Genomic DNA, 16,341 nt, shown 5'->3' on the forward strand with positions numbered 1-16,341 from the left:
CGTATTGTTACTGTACCTCAGCTCTTGAGCACAAATCAAGCACTTGACCTTTTTGGTGCTTATTAGATCAAAGCGCTCCCAAGCAATTGATTGTGCTCTTTTTGGAACTGGCTCCTCCATGTCCCTTCCTCACCACTACTCACTCACTCTCTCACACACGCACTCACCTTTCTCACACTTTCAGTCACTCAGCTTAGTCTCTGATCTATCTATAATATATAATCTAACCTATAACCTATGTTGATGTACTGTGTGAATAAATGTTGTATATGAATGGATGCCTGTTGTGTATGGTGTGTGTCTGTCTATGTTAGATCCTATGTGTATGTACTAAATTAACTCTAAACTAGACCTAAATATAAACTAATGCTTTCCTTGGCTTCGATTCACGTGGTAATTGGCAATAACAGTGTCGCTAGCAATCTCCTCTCAAAAACCCACGGTTTGAGCTGCGATTCAGATCTCATTTAAATACTTGGCGGGTCGTATTGAAACGCCCAGATTATGCGAAGCTCGACACGTGGTGTAACGTAACGAGGCCTCGCTCGCAGTGGTCACGTGATGGGGGCGTGCTCGAAACGCTGCTCACTGACTGCTGGTTCAAAAAGTTCGATGCTGTGTCGAGCAGACTGACTCGAGCTTAACATCACTCAGAGTGAGGGCCAGGCGGAGTAATAAACGTTTTGTTTGAGCCATCATGTCGCTTGGACGGTTTCCGTGGCTGCTTCTCCTGTTCGGAGACATGTTCGGACAAGAGCAGCTGGAAACTCAGGCCGCTTCGGTTCCCAGCGCCAGAAAAACTTTAGTGTGGGGACCAGGGCTGGAGGCGGACGTGGTTCTTCCTGCTCGCTTTTTCTTCATCCAGGCGGTGGACAAATCAGGGACAAAGTAAGTACGAAGTCACTGCAGAGCCTAGACTTTGCACCATGCCGACCTCCTTCTGTTTGTAACAAAATAACTTTGAGTGAGTGGAAGTTCTTAAATGTGTGGATTTACTTTATTTTTATTCAAGCAATTTTCGGATTTGGACGCCAGTTTTGATCAGATTAAATGAAATTAAACTTGCTGCAAAGATGCAGCACAATTTAAAGATGACACTGGAATTGGTTGTATTTATTTAGATGCTTAGTTTCATTTATTTAGGCAATAAACGTACATATACATAATCGCAGTGGCGGTTCTAGACTGAATTACTCCCCAGGCGAGAAGCCCTCCAAGCACCCCCCCCCCCAAAAAAAACCTCCACAAATTTTTGTACAAACAACCATTTAAAAAAAACATTATTTGATGATGATGATTATTATTTTATTTTGTATTTTAGAAGCATTCCTGATATTGACATCAAAAAAAGACTGCAGGCTACAATATAACTTATACAAAACATCTATAAGTTGCAATTTTGAATAAACATGCCTTTAAATGCTAAATGTCTGTCATTAGACACTTTATTAATCTCTTTCAGGGAGGAACAATTAGCTCCTTGGTTACTGCCTCAAATTCTATGCTTGGCACACTTTTAGTTATGACTTGTTCATGGCAGTCAACTCTGGGAAATATCAGAGAGGGAGATTTTTTCTGAGGAGCAAAAGGATGAATGTGCAACCCATGCTTGAGCCCAGCAGAGCGCAGTGCATTTTTCTTTTTCTTTCTTTCTTATTGAATGGTAAATGGACTGCATTTATATAGCGCTTTTCCATCTGCATCAGACACTCAAAGTGCTTTACAATTATGCCTCACATTCACCCTGATGTCAGGGTGCTGCCATACAAGGTGCTACCATACAAGGCGCTCACTACACACCGGGAGCAATAGGGGATTAAAGGCCTTGCCCAAGGGCCCTTAGTGATTTTCCAGTCAGGCGGGGATTTGAACCCATGATCTTCTGAACTCAAGCCCAACACCTTAACCACTAGACCATCATATTAATTAGTTAATTATCAAATCCTAATTAATTAATTAATGTATTTGTTTCTTGCACAGTATGTAAAACAGTAAAAAAGTCCAATGATTATACCACTGACGTTCATTGTTTATTTTTTTTCTTTCTTTAACCTTTATTTAACCAGATAATACAAAACCCATTAAGATCAAGACCTCTTTCACAATGGAGACCTGGCCAAGAAAAGCAGCAGCAGCACATGACATACAAGACAGGACTGATTGATTGATTTAGAAATTCCACGTAAGACGTACAATAACATACCATGTGTTAACACATATGCATATATAATTCCTTTATCATGAAATTTCAAGGATACCACAAAAAAGTCAAAACACTTATTACCTTTGTGGCCCTTCAACAAATAACAAAATAACAAACCACTATTTGCTCCCGTGGTCCTGGTTGTAGAGGTAAGTGGCACTCTTTGCAGCTTTGAGTTCATCTTTTGTGGGTTTGAAGTCACTGGCCTTGCATTCTGAGTTGAGTTTGCAGCTAAGAAGAGCACACACAGTTTCACTGGCTAAGTCTGTTCTGTTTTCTGTCACAATGTTGCGAACCACGGAGAAAGATCTTTCACTTGAAGCATTTGAATGAGGCATACACAGAAGACATTTCATCAACTTGCTGATGTTGCTAAAGATGAGCTGGCCTGCAGATTTCTTCTTTCCCATACAACCCCAGAACTTGTCATTGGTCTTGTCCTTTGGCAGGTCTCCATCATCCTGCAGCTGAACTCATCACGCAGCACATCTCTGTCAAGGTCAAGTGGTGGGAATGCCTGGGACAACCTTACAACTGCTTCAGGTGAAACATCATGCCTTCTTTCTGGATCGAAGACAATCAAATCCTTCAACACCTTGTTGGAGAAGGGGAATGACTTCAGCATCTTTTCAACCACACTTTCATAGAACTTCCTTATGGTCTCAAATATACTTCTGAGTGTAGCAGGAGGTATGTGATCTTTCTCTTGAATCAGGAAGGATCTTGTCTCATTGCTAGAGCTCTCAAGTCTCACTCTTCTGTCAAGTCTTATGCATTCGGCATGAGACTCAACATGTTGTCCCACTCTCGTGCTAATGCATGATGTTCTGAAACATTTCACCACTATGACCTCGAAGACGAGATTCAGCGGAAAATAACTCCTTGAGTGTATCTCAACTTGAGAGTTCTGCATTGCCAATGTTGAGATCCTCATCAAGTCGCTGTTTTCTTCCCTTTGCACTTGATCTTGGTCAAATCCTCATTAACAATGGACCGGACAGGGATGAAATATCCAAGGAATTTCTTGATAACACGTTCCATTGCACCATGGAGGTTATGCAGCATCACCCCTTCAGCCTGGAAAGCTAAGTTAAAGTCAGCCAATGGTTTCACGGCAGATGACAAAAAGTAATAGTAAATTTTAATTTCTCTGCTCTCTAACTTCTGATGACACTCTTTGATATGACACCTCTTCTCCACATCCTCATGGCTGGCAAAGTAAGATTGGAGTGCTGGCCACTGGCAAAGAATTCTCTGGATGCATGTCAGAAAGCTCAACCAACGGGTGCTACATTACTTCAGAATCTTCTGTGATTCTACACCAGCAAATCCTTAAATGTCAACTAGCAAGTCTTCTGCTGGTAGAGGGAATTTCTTTATTTCAACTCCAACGGTATGGTTGGAAAGATGACAGATGCATCCCAGGTCAAACACATTTGGTTGCTTTGTCTTGATCCAGCTGAGAACAGAATTGTGTTGGCCCTTCATAACACTGGCACTGTCACTGTTGAAAGCCAATACATTGTGCCATGATATTCTCTGCATTCTCTAAAACTGTTATTCATTGTTTCAAAGAGATTCTGTCTTGTGCTAATGTTGCAGATGGGCATATCAATGAATCTTGTTTTAACTTCACAGGAGTCCTCATCATAGAGCCTTGCAAGGACCATAAAGTTCTCTTCACACCTGTCAGAAAGTGGAGGAGGAGGGGCCCCTCCTCCTCCACTTTCTTTTTCCCTCGTCACTCACAGCATCTTTCCGGCTTATTTGAGCAAACTTGAAGTTTTTGGAAACATGAAGACTTTCAACTGTAAAATAAAGTGTTAATTTCTGAAGGTATCAGTAGCTATGCAGGCAACTGATACAAGAAATAAGACAAGCTCGTATTTCTCTATTTCTTATCTTGTTTTTTTTTTTTTTCACTCATGGCGTTGCATACGGAAATTAAAGACATTCAGATAATCCTCAGTTTTGCATATGAAAAAATAGACCGGCTGGAGTCTGAAAATAAATCACTCAAAGCATCGGTGGATTTATTAACCAAAAAAAAAAAAACAGACACGGTAACCAAAGAAAACAAGAAGGCACATGAAATAATACTGGATATTCAGTCTAGGAGCATGCGGGACAACTTAATTTTTTCAGGCATGCCCTGAAAAACCCCGCCTCAGATGATCCAGGAGCTCTCTTTAAAGACTTCATGGTCTCCAAGCTCAAACGTCCTTCCGCTACTGTTGACATCACTAGTTTTCATCGTGTGTACAGACTCAGTGGACTCAAGAGCAGAAGACCTCGGCCCATCATTGCCAAAGTGGAACATTACAAAAATAAAGACCTCATTAAAAGCAAAGCTAGAGAGCTCAGAGGGACCAACGATCAGTTTTCAAAAGAAATTAATGACCGCAGAAATATTCTTTACCCAGTCATGAAACAGCATAGACAAAATAATGAATATGCGTACTTGGTAGTAGATAAACTTTCTATAGATGGTCAGCTGTATCAGAATCCATCCACAACCCCTTGGCTTTTCTGAGGATGTCTGCAGCGTTAAGAAGATGGATAATTTAAACACGCTCCGTACGCATAGTCTCCCCTTAAACTACAGGCACACTTTCACTCATTTACACTCACTCAATATGCACGGGTGTAATTTATATTTTATGTATGTCGTAATTGTGTCTGTTTTTTAGGAGAGCCTTTTCCATATGTAGTATCAGAATTCTTTTTTTAAAATATGCATCCTCTAAAATTGGTATCATGGAATGTATGTGGCATTCGCTCACAGGCAAAGAGAGTAAAAATCCAACCAAATTGCACTCTAAATGCAACGCAACACAAATGGGACGAATAATCCATGTCATGTTACATACAAAGCACCAATCAAATGACAAGGATCCACTCAGCCTTTATTTAAAATCCACTCGAAACTGTCTCACTCATGGCACTTTAACACCTCACATTTAAAGAACTCTGAATTTGATAAAATAATGAGAGAGTGGGCAGACTTTATAGAAAGAAATGACTCTCCAAGTATTTCTCCTTCTTTGCTTTGGGAAACAGGAAAAGCAGTAATTAGAGGAAAAAATAATTTCATATTCTTCTTATAAAAAAATGAAACAAATATTAGAAAATGACCTTGAAGAAAAAATTAAACATTTAACAAATAAATATGCTGCGGACGCAAGTGATCAAACTTTATCTGAATTAAATAATACAAAATTCCAACTTGACAACATTATATAAAAAAGAGTTACTCATTCAGTGACTTCAGATATAATAATTTCGAACATAATAATAAATCAGGTAAATTTCTGGCAAACCGATTACAGGAAAAATCAAGGATAACATCTATCAGTGATCAAGCTGGAAATTATACACAGTCACCATAGGAAATTAGATATTTAAAAACTACTACAGTAATCTATACTCATCGGAGAATACACCTAATCCAGTAGATATCCGGTCATTCCTCGACAATCTAAACCTACCTCAGCTATCTAAAGAGCACACAGATACATTAGACACACCTATAACTGTCACAGAACTGCATGCAGCTTTGAATAAAATGCCTAATGGCAGGGCCCTGGGCCCAGATGGCTTTCCTCCTGAATTCCTGAAGTATTTTTGGCAGATACTGGCTCCACTATTCTTTAGGACTGTATCAGAAATTTGGACCAAAGATCAGGTTCCCCCTATATGAATAATGCAGCAATAAAACCTATACTGAAACCAGAAAAAGAGCCACATCAGACCCTGACCACTGGACACAGATTTGTAAAAACACATTTTCAGTGACAAAAAATACCAACCTACAGCTCATCCAATACAAAATTTTTCATAGAACACATATCGCACAATGTACAGTTGTATGCAAAAGTTTGGGCACCCCTGATCATTTTCATGATTTTCCTTTATAAATGAATGGTTGTCTGGATCAGAAATTTCAGTTAAATATATCATATAGCAGAGGGACACGTTGATATTTGAGAAGTTAAATGAAGTTTCTCGTATTTACAGAAAGTGTGCAATAATTATTTAAACAAAATTAGGCAGGTGCATAAATTTGGGCACCCCAACAGAAAAAATGCATCAATATTTAGTAGGTCCTCCTTTTGCAGAATTAACAGCCTCTGAATGCTTCCTATAGCTTTCAATGAGAGTCTGGATTTCACTTCTCAAATATCAGTGTGTTTTTCTGCTATATGACATATTTAACTGAAATTTCTGATCCAGACAACCAATGATTTATATAAAGGAAGATCATGAAAATTATCAGGGGTGCCCAAACTTTTGCATGCAACTGTAAGATGTATATAATGGTCTTCTCAGACTCGGTTTGTTCACACTGTAAGCTAAACACTACTGACACCTATTTTCATGGCTTTTGGCTCTGCTCTCCTGTCCACTTTTTTTTTGTTTGTTTTTTTGTTTTTTGGTAAAAAGTCACTACAAATTGTCCTCCATCTCAAGATCCAAATTAAACTTGGACTTAGACTTAGGCTGAATCTCAATTCTCCCCCTTGGCCCTTCCCCTTACCTCTTCCCCTCCATTTTGCGTGGGCACGAGAGACAGAGGGGTGTCTCTTTTTGGAGCAAGGCACAGGGGTAGGCGGAGGGCTACAAACCCCTTCAAACGGATTGAATCTGGATGCACACTCCATTTGGAGGGGTAGGAGGAGCTTACTGCTGTCTCCAAAGAAACAAACATGGTGCCGAAAGAGTCACCCAAATGTAAGCGAATTTCATTACAAATTACGCTGTTTAGAAAGTTATAACTTGCCAAAAAACTTTACAGGCAATTGCCTATGACAGCAATGTGTATGCTGCTGGATGCATGTTGTGTATATTGTCGTTCTGAAGAATACCATCACTTCGCTCGTGCGCTGAGGCGTTATAATGCACATACACATGAACGCTACGATAAGACACTTTTATATCTCACAATGGAGAAAATCGTGATAAAGGATAAGCACGTTAATGTGTATGTTCATAAATCTTTGGATAATAACGATCCCTGCTGTTGGATTTCAAGGTCTGTAACACGTGTGTATTTAGTAAACAAACAGGGAGCCCTGAGCACACTTGTCTCCTAATAAGCTTTCAGGCAGAAAATGAGAAGTTTCATCAATGGGAGTAAGTTGGAAAATATATACACACACATGTACAACCCCTGGCAAAAAATATGGAATCACCGGCCTCGGAGGATGTTCATTCAGATGTTTAATTTTGTAGTAAAAAAGCAGATCACAGACATGACACAAAACTAAAGTAATTTCAAATGGCAACTTCCTGGCTTTAAGAAACACTATAAGAAATCAAGAAAAAAAATTGTGGCAGTCAGTAATGGTTACTTTTTTAGACCAAGCAGAGGGAAAAAATATGGACTCGCTCAATTCTGAGGAATAAATTATGGAATCACCCTGTAAATTTTCATCCCCAAAACTAACACCTGTATCAAATCAGATCTGCTCGTTAGTCTGCATCTAAAAAGGAGTGATCACACCTTGGAGAGCTGTTGCACCAAGTGGACTGACATGAATCATGGCTCCAACACGAGAGATGTCAGTTGAAACAAAGGAGAGGATTATCAAACTCTTAAAAGAGGGTAAATCATCACGCAATGTTGCAAAAGATGTTGGTTGTTCACAGTCAGCTGTGTCTAAACTCTGGACCAAATACAAACAACATGGGAAGGTTGTTAAAGGCAAACATACTGGTAGACCAAGGAAGACATCAAAGTGTCAAGACAGAAAACTTAAAGCAATATGTCTCAAAAATCGAAAATGCACAACAAACAAATGGGGAATGAATGGGAGGAAACTGGAGTCAACGTCTGTGACCGAACTGTAAGAAACCGCCTAAAGGAAATGGGATTTACAAGGCTCCAACCTGCAAAGCTGATCTGGCAACAGCAGTCAGAGAAAGTTGGAGCCAGATTGAAGAGTACTGTTTGTCAGCCATTAAGTCCATGCCTCAGAGACTGCAAGCTGTTATAAAAGCCAGAGGTGGTGCAACAAAATACTAGTGATGTGTTGGAGCATTCTTTTGTTTTTCATGATTCCATAATTTTTTCCTCAGAATTGAGTGATTCCATATTTTGTTCCCTCTGCTTGGTCTAAAAAAGTAACTGTTACTGACTGCCACATTTTTTTTTCTCCCTGATTTCTTATAGTGTTTCTTAAAGCCAGAAAGTTGCCATTTGAAATGACTTTAGCTTTGTGTCATGTCTGTGATCTGCTTTTTTTCTACAAAATTAAACAACTGAATGAACATCCTCCGAGGCCGGTGATTCCATAATTTTTGCCAGGGGTTGTATATGTGTAACACATAACCTGACGTCGTAATAGACTGATATTATTTGTCAAGGAAATTTCTAAAGGAAATAGGGCTGGATGTAAAAATTGGGAGGATTTGAAAAAGAAATATAAGGTGAACAGAACTAGATGCAGCCCATAACATACATACAGGTGCTGGTCATATAATTAGAATATCATGAAAAAGTTGATTTATTTCAGTAATTCCATTCAAAAATTGAAACTTGTGTAATGTATGCATTCATTCCACACACTGATATATTTCAAGTGTTTATTTTAATTACAAATTAATTAATTCTTAATTATTTACTAATCAATCAATTAATGATTAATCAATTAACAATATTAATTATTGCTATTATTGACTAATTATTATCAGTATTATGAACAAATTGATTACTAATTAATTAATTATTATTATGAATTACAAATTAATTAATTATTAATAACACAAAATTGTCCGACATGATTGCGATGTTTTTTCGAAGAAATCTGCGACTTCTTCTGTTTCTTTGCATTTACGCAGAAAGGCGAGAAAATAAAAGAGCAAACAGGCTACTGCAACAAGTTTCACTTCGGTTGCCATGTTGACAAACAGTGAAGACGGCAGTTTGAGACGGGCAGTTTTTTTTTTCCCCCCTAAGGCGGAAATTCATAGGGCTAGAGGCATACCCCTACGCCTAACCCTTGTTTTAAAGGGGTAGGGGTAGGGGTAGGGCCAAGGAGAAGGGGAGGGGAAGCTTTTTTGAGATGCGTTGCAGGCATCCATTTCAAAATGAGCAAATATTTGCACAAAAACATAGTCTTTCAGTTTGAACATTAAATATCTTGTCTTTGTGGTGTATTCAATTGAATATAGGTTGAAGAGGATTTGCAAATCATTGTATTATGTTTTTATTTACATTTTACACAATGTACCAACTTCATTGGAATTGGGGTTGTAGATTCAGAGTAGATACACTTAAAAACCAAAAGAAATGTTAAACAGAAATAAAACAAATGAATACAATCGTATAGAGATTGGAAGAGCATCACAACAGCAAACAATCCCTCGGACGCAAGCCGTCAGATCCGTGAGCCAGTGTCAGCGTTTTCAGCTCCTCCAACATTGAATCACTCGTTCCTCCTCGGTACTTCAGACGACGGTGCAGAGTCACTTAAAAACTAATTTTAAAACAAAAGTAAGGAGTAAGGAAGGAAAGTCTGTTCGAGCACCGTAAACCGGGCCTAGTAGGTAGGGGGGAAAAAGAGTAAATCACCATTGAGGTTTCTTTGGGCTTCTTCCAGTTTGCTCTGGGATACCACGGCAGGTTTGGTTTGTGATCCACACGTTGATTTGGCTTTTCTAACGCAGCTACAGCTGTACAAGGAGAATGGGACGTGACAGGTCTTGAACAACCAATTTTCTGTTTGGAGCCAATGCACACTGAGTACCACCCTGCAGTGCGCAATGCATGAATATATTGGTCAGTTTATATCTGTTTTAGCCTACTAATACAACCTATTTAATTGTAAAGAGACCTGGAATTTTTCAAAATTCTTCATATTAACATAAAGAGTTTTGAAAATATCATGTTTGTTTTGAACTGAGTTGGTTAGATCAGTAAGCACAGTAGATGGTGGTGTACACAGTTATGGCACTTTCCTGTCAGTAAGAATATCCCTGGTTCAGGCTTCATTCTTCTCATTCAGCTGGAGTTGCATTACAAAAGCCAAATCAACAGGTGGATCCCCAAACACCTGTGGCGGTCACTTCAAGCAAAATGGATGAATCCCAGTGAAATCTCATTGAATTCTTTTACTGTTTTATTTATATATTTAAATAATTAATTTGGCAAGTACAGTGCCAGTAGAGCTCCGTAAATTAAAATGGAAATTTGCTGCAGTGAAACAGATTTTTAATTAAGGTATGCAAAGGGATTCTACCGTGTCCTAATGAATAGATAACCTCCTTTCTGCTTTGTTGAGTGAAAGAAGTTAGTGATGTCTGTCTGCCATCTTTATCTCTGAAGCACATAATGATGTTTGACAGCCTCTCCTGACCCCTTTCATCAAAATTGTCCCATGGATGCAATGAAGGCTGCCTGCTCCTTGTTTATTTAGTGCATGGTGTGGATGTCACTTTGGGTAGTCCCAAGGCAGTTCTCAAGTTCCTTGGTTCCATTCAGCTCTTCCTGTGTTGTTGTAGTCTGCTGGTAATGAAGAGATGCACGTTAACACCTGTCAAGATCAAGAAACAGAACTATCTGCAATCAGACAATGCCTCAATGCTCATGCTGTTAATACTACTAATCTACAGTGCAGTATTTACCAGTAATGCTTCTCTTTGTATCATATTGGACTTTTAGTTAAGGCAGAAGTTGCATCCTTAAGAACATTTGATTAGTGTCTTACATGCACAGATTGAATTTAAGGATGGCACAGCATGGCGGTAATGGTGGACATCCAACAAAGCACCAATCTATATTTTAATATCCAAGTGGCCTCTGTGTGTGTGCGTGGGTATGCCTTCAATCACTGCGAAACAGGGGAGAGCTGACATTTGCTGTTTGGTGTGCTTATATATTTTGGGTTAAGGATGAACACTGCATAAATGGAGAATTGATAGGACAAATATTTTGAGAAATTGGCGATTTTAGCTAACAGTGAACAATGGATGTTGTGCTGCAATGCACCATAGCAGTTCAGGGTTTTGAGGTTTTAAATGTTATTGTGGTTCATGTTAAACAGTATTGTTAGTGTTATTGATTTATTGTTTTTGTACTTCAGTTGGTTTAGTCAGTTTAAGTGTTATGTTGCTGTTACCATGAGTGACTTAGGCTAAGTGTCATGTTGGTACCATGAGTGAAATGTTTTGCTTTTCATGTCTTCCACCACTGTCTCTGTTTGTCAAATTAAAAGCACCTGCTTACAGCAGATTGCAGAAAAAAACAAAATGCTGTGCATGCATGTGTGCGTGCAATTTTGATCAAGTGCAAACTGTGGAGAGCTAATATTTGCAATTTTGTATGCTGATGCATTTTGGGTCAATGCAGGGTTCTCACCAGCATTATAACAGCGTAACAAAATTACACTGCAGTTGGGCTGTTACGTTGTTTTTGAAGGTGTGTAACAGGAAAATAATAATTTCTCTATGTTGATTGTGGAGCTGCTGGTTCTGATGTAGAAGCAGCATATCCACAATTTATTCATCAGCCTGTACCAAAGCCATTTCTGCCTTTTCTGCTGATTAAAGTCTCTAAACTGGACTTTTTTTCTGCGACAATCGCCCCCGCTTCACACAGACAGTTTTTATTCATTCGTCATTAACATGCCTTTTTTGGGGGGCAGCCGATGACGCAGAACTCTGCCGTGGACTGGAACATTTATCTCCCGCTTCTCTGGTTCATAAACTAAAGTTAGTATCCCTCATGAATTATTAATACTAATGATAATATCCTCCGCTCCATGTGTGTTTGCGAGTTTGCTGCTGCTCTCTGCCGAGGTGGAAAGATGGATCATTCTGCAATCAATAACTTCGCAGCAAATCGCTGTTTAAATCAAATGACACTTTTTTCTAAATGCTGTAAAACAGACAAACTACAACCTCATCTGAAAAAAGCTGTTTTTTCCCAAAATGAGACGTCCCCCGTTCCGTCGGGGAGAATTTATCCCAGTGTCTCAGCTCTCCAGTCTGAGCACAGCCGTGTAGCAGCTCTCCAGGCATGAGTATTATGGGGAGGCCGGGACCAAAGTAACATTTTACATTTATATCCCTCTGAAACACTGTTGCCTGCATTTTGAGGGCCAAATTTTGTTAAGTAAAGCCATCGTTTTTGTTTTTTTTTTTTTTAAATCTTTGTTACAGCCTTACTTTAAAGCCAAAAGAAAGAGGCATCACACCAAAACATGGAAGAGTGTAGAAATGTGTGTCACTACACAGGAGCTAATCTATACACCGCGGTTTACTATAGAAAATCCTTACAAATGTTTTTTTTAACTTTAAGATTAATTTGTGATTACTCTACATTTTGAAGTTTAAAACAACACCAAAGAAGGCCCTTTATAATTCCATAAAGCAAAAGCTTCAGCGGGGTCAAAGCTAAAGCAGTCCCCGAAGCCCCGGCTTCTTAAGGTGATTTTTCCATCCCATTACACTGAGGAAAAAATCCTGCTGAGAACCCTGTAAGGACGAACTGCATCAAAACCAAGCCTTGATACGATTAATATTTTTTACAGAAGCTACATATACAGTACAGGCCAAAGGTTTGAACATACCTTCTCATTCAATGCGTTTTCTTTATTTTCATGACTATTTAGTACATTGTAGATTCTCACTGAAGGCATCAAAACTATGTATGAAAGGAGAGTGATGGAGTGCTGTGGCAGATGACCTGGCCTCCACAGTCACCGGGCCTGAACCCAATCGACATGGTTTTGTTGTGTGGGCCGCTGAAGAGGAGGTACTGCTGGCCCACCACCACTAGAGGGCGCCCTGCCTGGAGTGCGGGCTCCAGGCACCGGAGGGCGCTGCCGCCTTACAGGAGCAGCCAGGATGACAGCTGTCACCCATCACTGGAGACAGCTGATCCCAATCAATAAGGAGGTATATCAGCAGGACAGCATCTCCACCTCATTTGCCGAGATATCGCCTTACCAAAGAGGTAACAATCTCAGCCTACACATACGTGTGACTTTAAGTGTGTTCTTGTTGATTATCTGTAGTACAGCTGACTACCAGACAGCATTTGGATAAGTACTCACCTTCCTACATTTCTTGATTGTTGTTGACGAGAGGTGGAGGTGAACTCTCCACCCTCCGTGTTGCTGGGTGCAGCCGCATCCACACCTGACTGTTTCTGTTTCCTGCCAGCAGTACCGGATCCGACGAACGGAGGCAGTGGCCACCTGGGAATTCGGGACTTGGCGGCTCCAGTATTCCCGGGGTTCGGTGGCAGAGGAAATCGGGTTGGTTCCGGTTCGACTTGGACAGACGTCTCCTATCGTCGAGCCTGCCCACACGACACCGTTGTAATTAAGCTCAATCTCCATATTGTAATCGGTTGTATTTGTTGTGCCTGTTTCACAACAGTAAAAACAGTGTTATTTGACTCCTCCATTGTCCGTTCATTTGCGCCCCCTGTTGTGGGTCCGTGTTCCTACACTTTCACAACAGGATATCTCGGCCAACGTCATGGATCCCGAGGGGCGTCAACCGGCTGTTGAACGGCCAATGGAAGACCAGGACGCGCAGGCGTCCTCGGGAGGGGTGATCGGTGAGTTGCAGCGGATCCTCGCCGCTTTCACGACTCGGATGGATTTAATGACCGAGCAGAACGTCCTCCTGAACCGCACAAGTGGAAGCGCGCCCCCTGGGCGCCGCTGCGGCTCTCCCTCCCGTCGACCCTGTGCGTAACAGCGATGTTCCACTGGTCGTCCAACGACCCCCCCCACCTTCCACTGAAGCTTACATAAGCCCCCCAGAGCCGTACGGATGCTGTGTGGAGGATCTGGCTCTCACTCTTCCCCCCCACCGTCCGTATGATTGTGCCATTGATTTGGTTACGGGCAGTGAGTACCCGTCCAGTAGGCTGTACAACCTCTCACGGCCTGAGCGCGAATCAATGGAGACCTACATCCGGGACTCGTTAGCTGCCGGGTTGATCCGGAATTCCACCTCCCCGATGGGTGCAGGTTTCTTTTTTGTGGGTAAAAAAGACGGCGGACTTCGTCCATGCATTGATTATAGGGGGTTGAACGAGATCATGGTTCGCAACCGATACCCGTTGCCCCTGTTGGATTCAGTGTTCACACCCCTGCATGGAGCCCAGATTTTCACCAAACTCGATCTTAGAAATGCGTACCACCTGGTTCGGATCCGGAAGGGAGACGAGTGGAAGACGGCATTTAAAACCCCCTTAGGTCACTTTGAGTACCTGGTCATGCCGTTCGGTCTCACAAACGCTCCCGCGACTTTCCAAGCGTTGGTTAACGATGTCTTGCGGGATTTCCTGCACCGGTTCGTCTTCGTATATCTAGACGACATACTCATCTTTTCTCCGGACCCTGAGACCCATGTCCAGCATGTACGTCAGGTCCTGCAGCGGTTGTTGGAGAACCGGCTGTTTGTGAAGGGCGAGAAGTGTGAGTTCCACCGCACGTCTTTGTCCTTCTTGGGGTTCATTATCTCCTCCAACTCCATCGCTCCTGATCCGGCCAAGGTTGCGGCGGTGAGAGACTGGCCCCAACCCACAAGCCGTAGGAAGTTGCAACAGTTCCTCGGCTTTGCTAATTTCTACAGGAGGTTCATTAAGGGCTACAGTCAGGTAGTTAGCCCCCTGACAGCCCTGACCTCACCAAAAGTCCCCTTCACCTGGTCGGATCGGTGCGATGCCGCGTTCAAGGAGTTGAAACGGCGCTTCTCGTCTGCACCTGTTCTGGTGCAGCCCGATCCTAGTCGCCAGTTAGTGGTTGAAGTGGACGCCTCGGACTCAGGGATAGGAGCCGTGCTGTCCCAGAGCGGGAAGACCGATAAGGTCCTTCACCCGTGTGCCTATTTTTCCCGCAGGTTGACCCCAGCCGAACGGAACTATGACGTCGGCAATCGAGAGCTCCTTGCGGTGAAAGAGGCTCTTGAGGAGTGGAGACATCTGTTGGAGGGAACGTCCGTGCCATTCACGGTTTTCACTGACCACCGGAACCTGGAGTATATCAGGACCGCCAAGCGGCTGAATCCCAGGCAAGCCCGCTGGTCACTGTTCTTCGGCCGTTTTGACTTCCGGATCACCTACCGTCCCGGGACCAAAAATCAAAGATCGGATGCTTTGTCCCGGGTACATGAAGATGAGGTCAAAACGGAGTCGTCGGATCCCCCGGATCCCATCATCCCGGAGTCCGCTATCGTGGCCGCCCTCACCTGGGACGTGGAGAAGACCGTCCGGGAGGCCCTGACCCGAGACCCGGACCCCGGAACCGGACCGAAGAACAAACTCTACGTCCCACCAGAAGCCAGGGCTGCAGTTCTGGACTTCTGTCACGGTTCTAAGCTCTCCTGTCATCCTGGGGTGCGAAGAACCGTGGCAGTCGTCCGGCAGCGCTTCTGGTGGGCGTCCCTGGAGGCCGACGTCCGGGGTTACATCCAGGCCTGTACCACCTGCGCCAGAGGCAAGGCCGACCACCGCAAGACATCGGGATTGCTACAGCCGCTGCCCGTGACTCATCGCCCCTGGTCTCACATCGGCCTGGATTTTGTCACGGGTCTCCCGCCGTCCCAGGGAAACACCGTCATCCTCACGATAGTGGACCGATTCTCCAAGGCGACCCACTTCGTGGCCCTCCCGAAGCTACCAACGGCCCAGGAGACAGCGGACCTCCTAGTCCACCACGTCGTCCGTCTGCATGGGATACCATCAGACATCGTCTCCGATCGCGGTCCCCAGTTCTCCTCGCATGTTTGGAGGAGCTTTTGCCGGGAACTGGGGGCCACGGTCAGTCTCTCGTCCGGGTATCACCCCCAGACCAACGGACAAGCAGAACGGGCCAACCAGGAGATGGAGCAGACCCTACGCTGTGTGACAGCCGCGCACCCGACGGCCTGGAGTACCCACCTGGCCTGGATCGAGTACGCCCACAACAGTCAAGTGTCATCAGCCACCGGCCTCTCCCCTTTCGAGGTGTGCTTGGGGTATCAACCCCCGTTGTTTCCGGTGGTTGAGGGGGAGGTCGGTGTGCCCTCGGTCCAGGCCCACCTACGGAAGTGCCGTCGGGTGTGGCGTGCCGCCCGTTCTGCTTTGTTAAGGGCCCGGACGAGGGCGAAGAACCATGCAGACCGGCGGCGGGCCCCGG

General features: G+C 43.0%; 1 protein-coding gene across 3 annotated transcripts in view; it reads left to right on the plus strand.

Moving 5' to 3' along the window:
• Window positions 1-624: 624 nt before the first annotated feature.
• The window catches only part of poglut2 (protein O-glucosyltransferase 2), a 62,557-nt gene continuing 46,840 nt past the window's right edge, over window positions 625-16,341 (plus strand). Inside the window, exon 1 of one of the 3 annotated variants that reach the window (XM_034165475.1) lies at window positions 625-888. In XM_034165475.1, coding sequence (XP_034021366.1) covers window positions 698-888 — 191 coding nt within the window. In that variant the 5' untranslated portion in view covers window positions 625-697. The remainder of the gene's footprint in view (window positions 889-16,341) is intronic. The other 2 variants (XM_034165476.1, XM_034165477.1) reach the window with 2 other exon arrangements.

Source organism: Thalassophryne amazonica, unplaced genomic scaffold, assembly GCF_902500255.1.
Source record: "Thalassophryne amazonica unplaced genomic scaffold, fThaAma1.1, whole genome shotgun sequence".
Classification (NCBI taxonomy): domain Eukaryota; kingdom Metazoa; phylum Chordata; class Actinopteri; order Batrachoidiformes; family Batrachoididae; genus Thalassophryne; species Thalassophryne amazonica.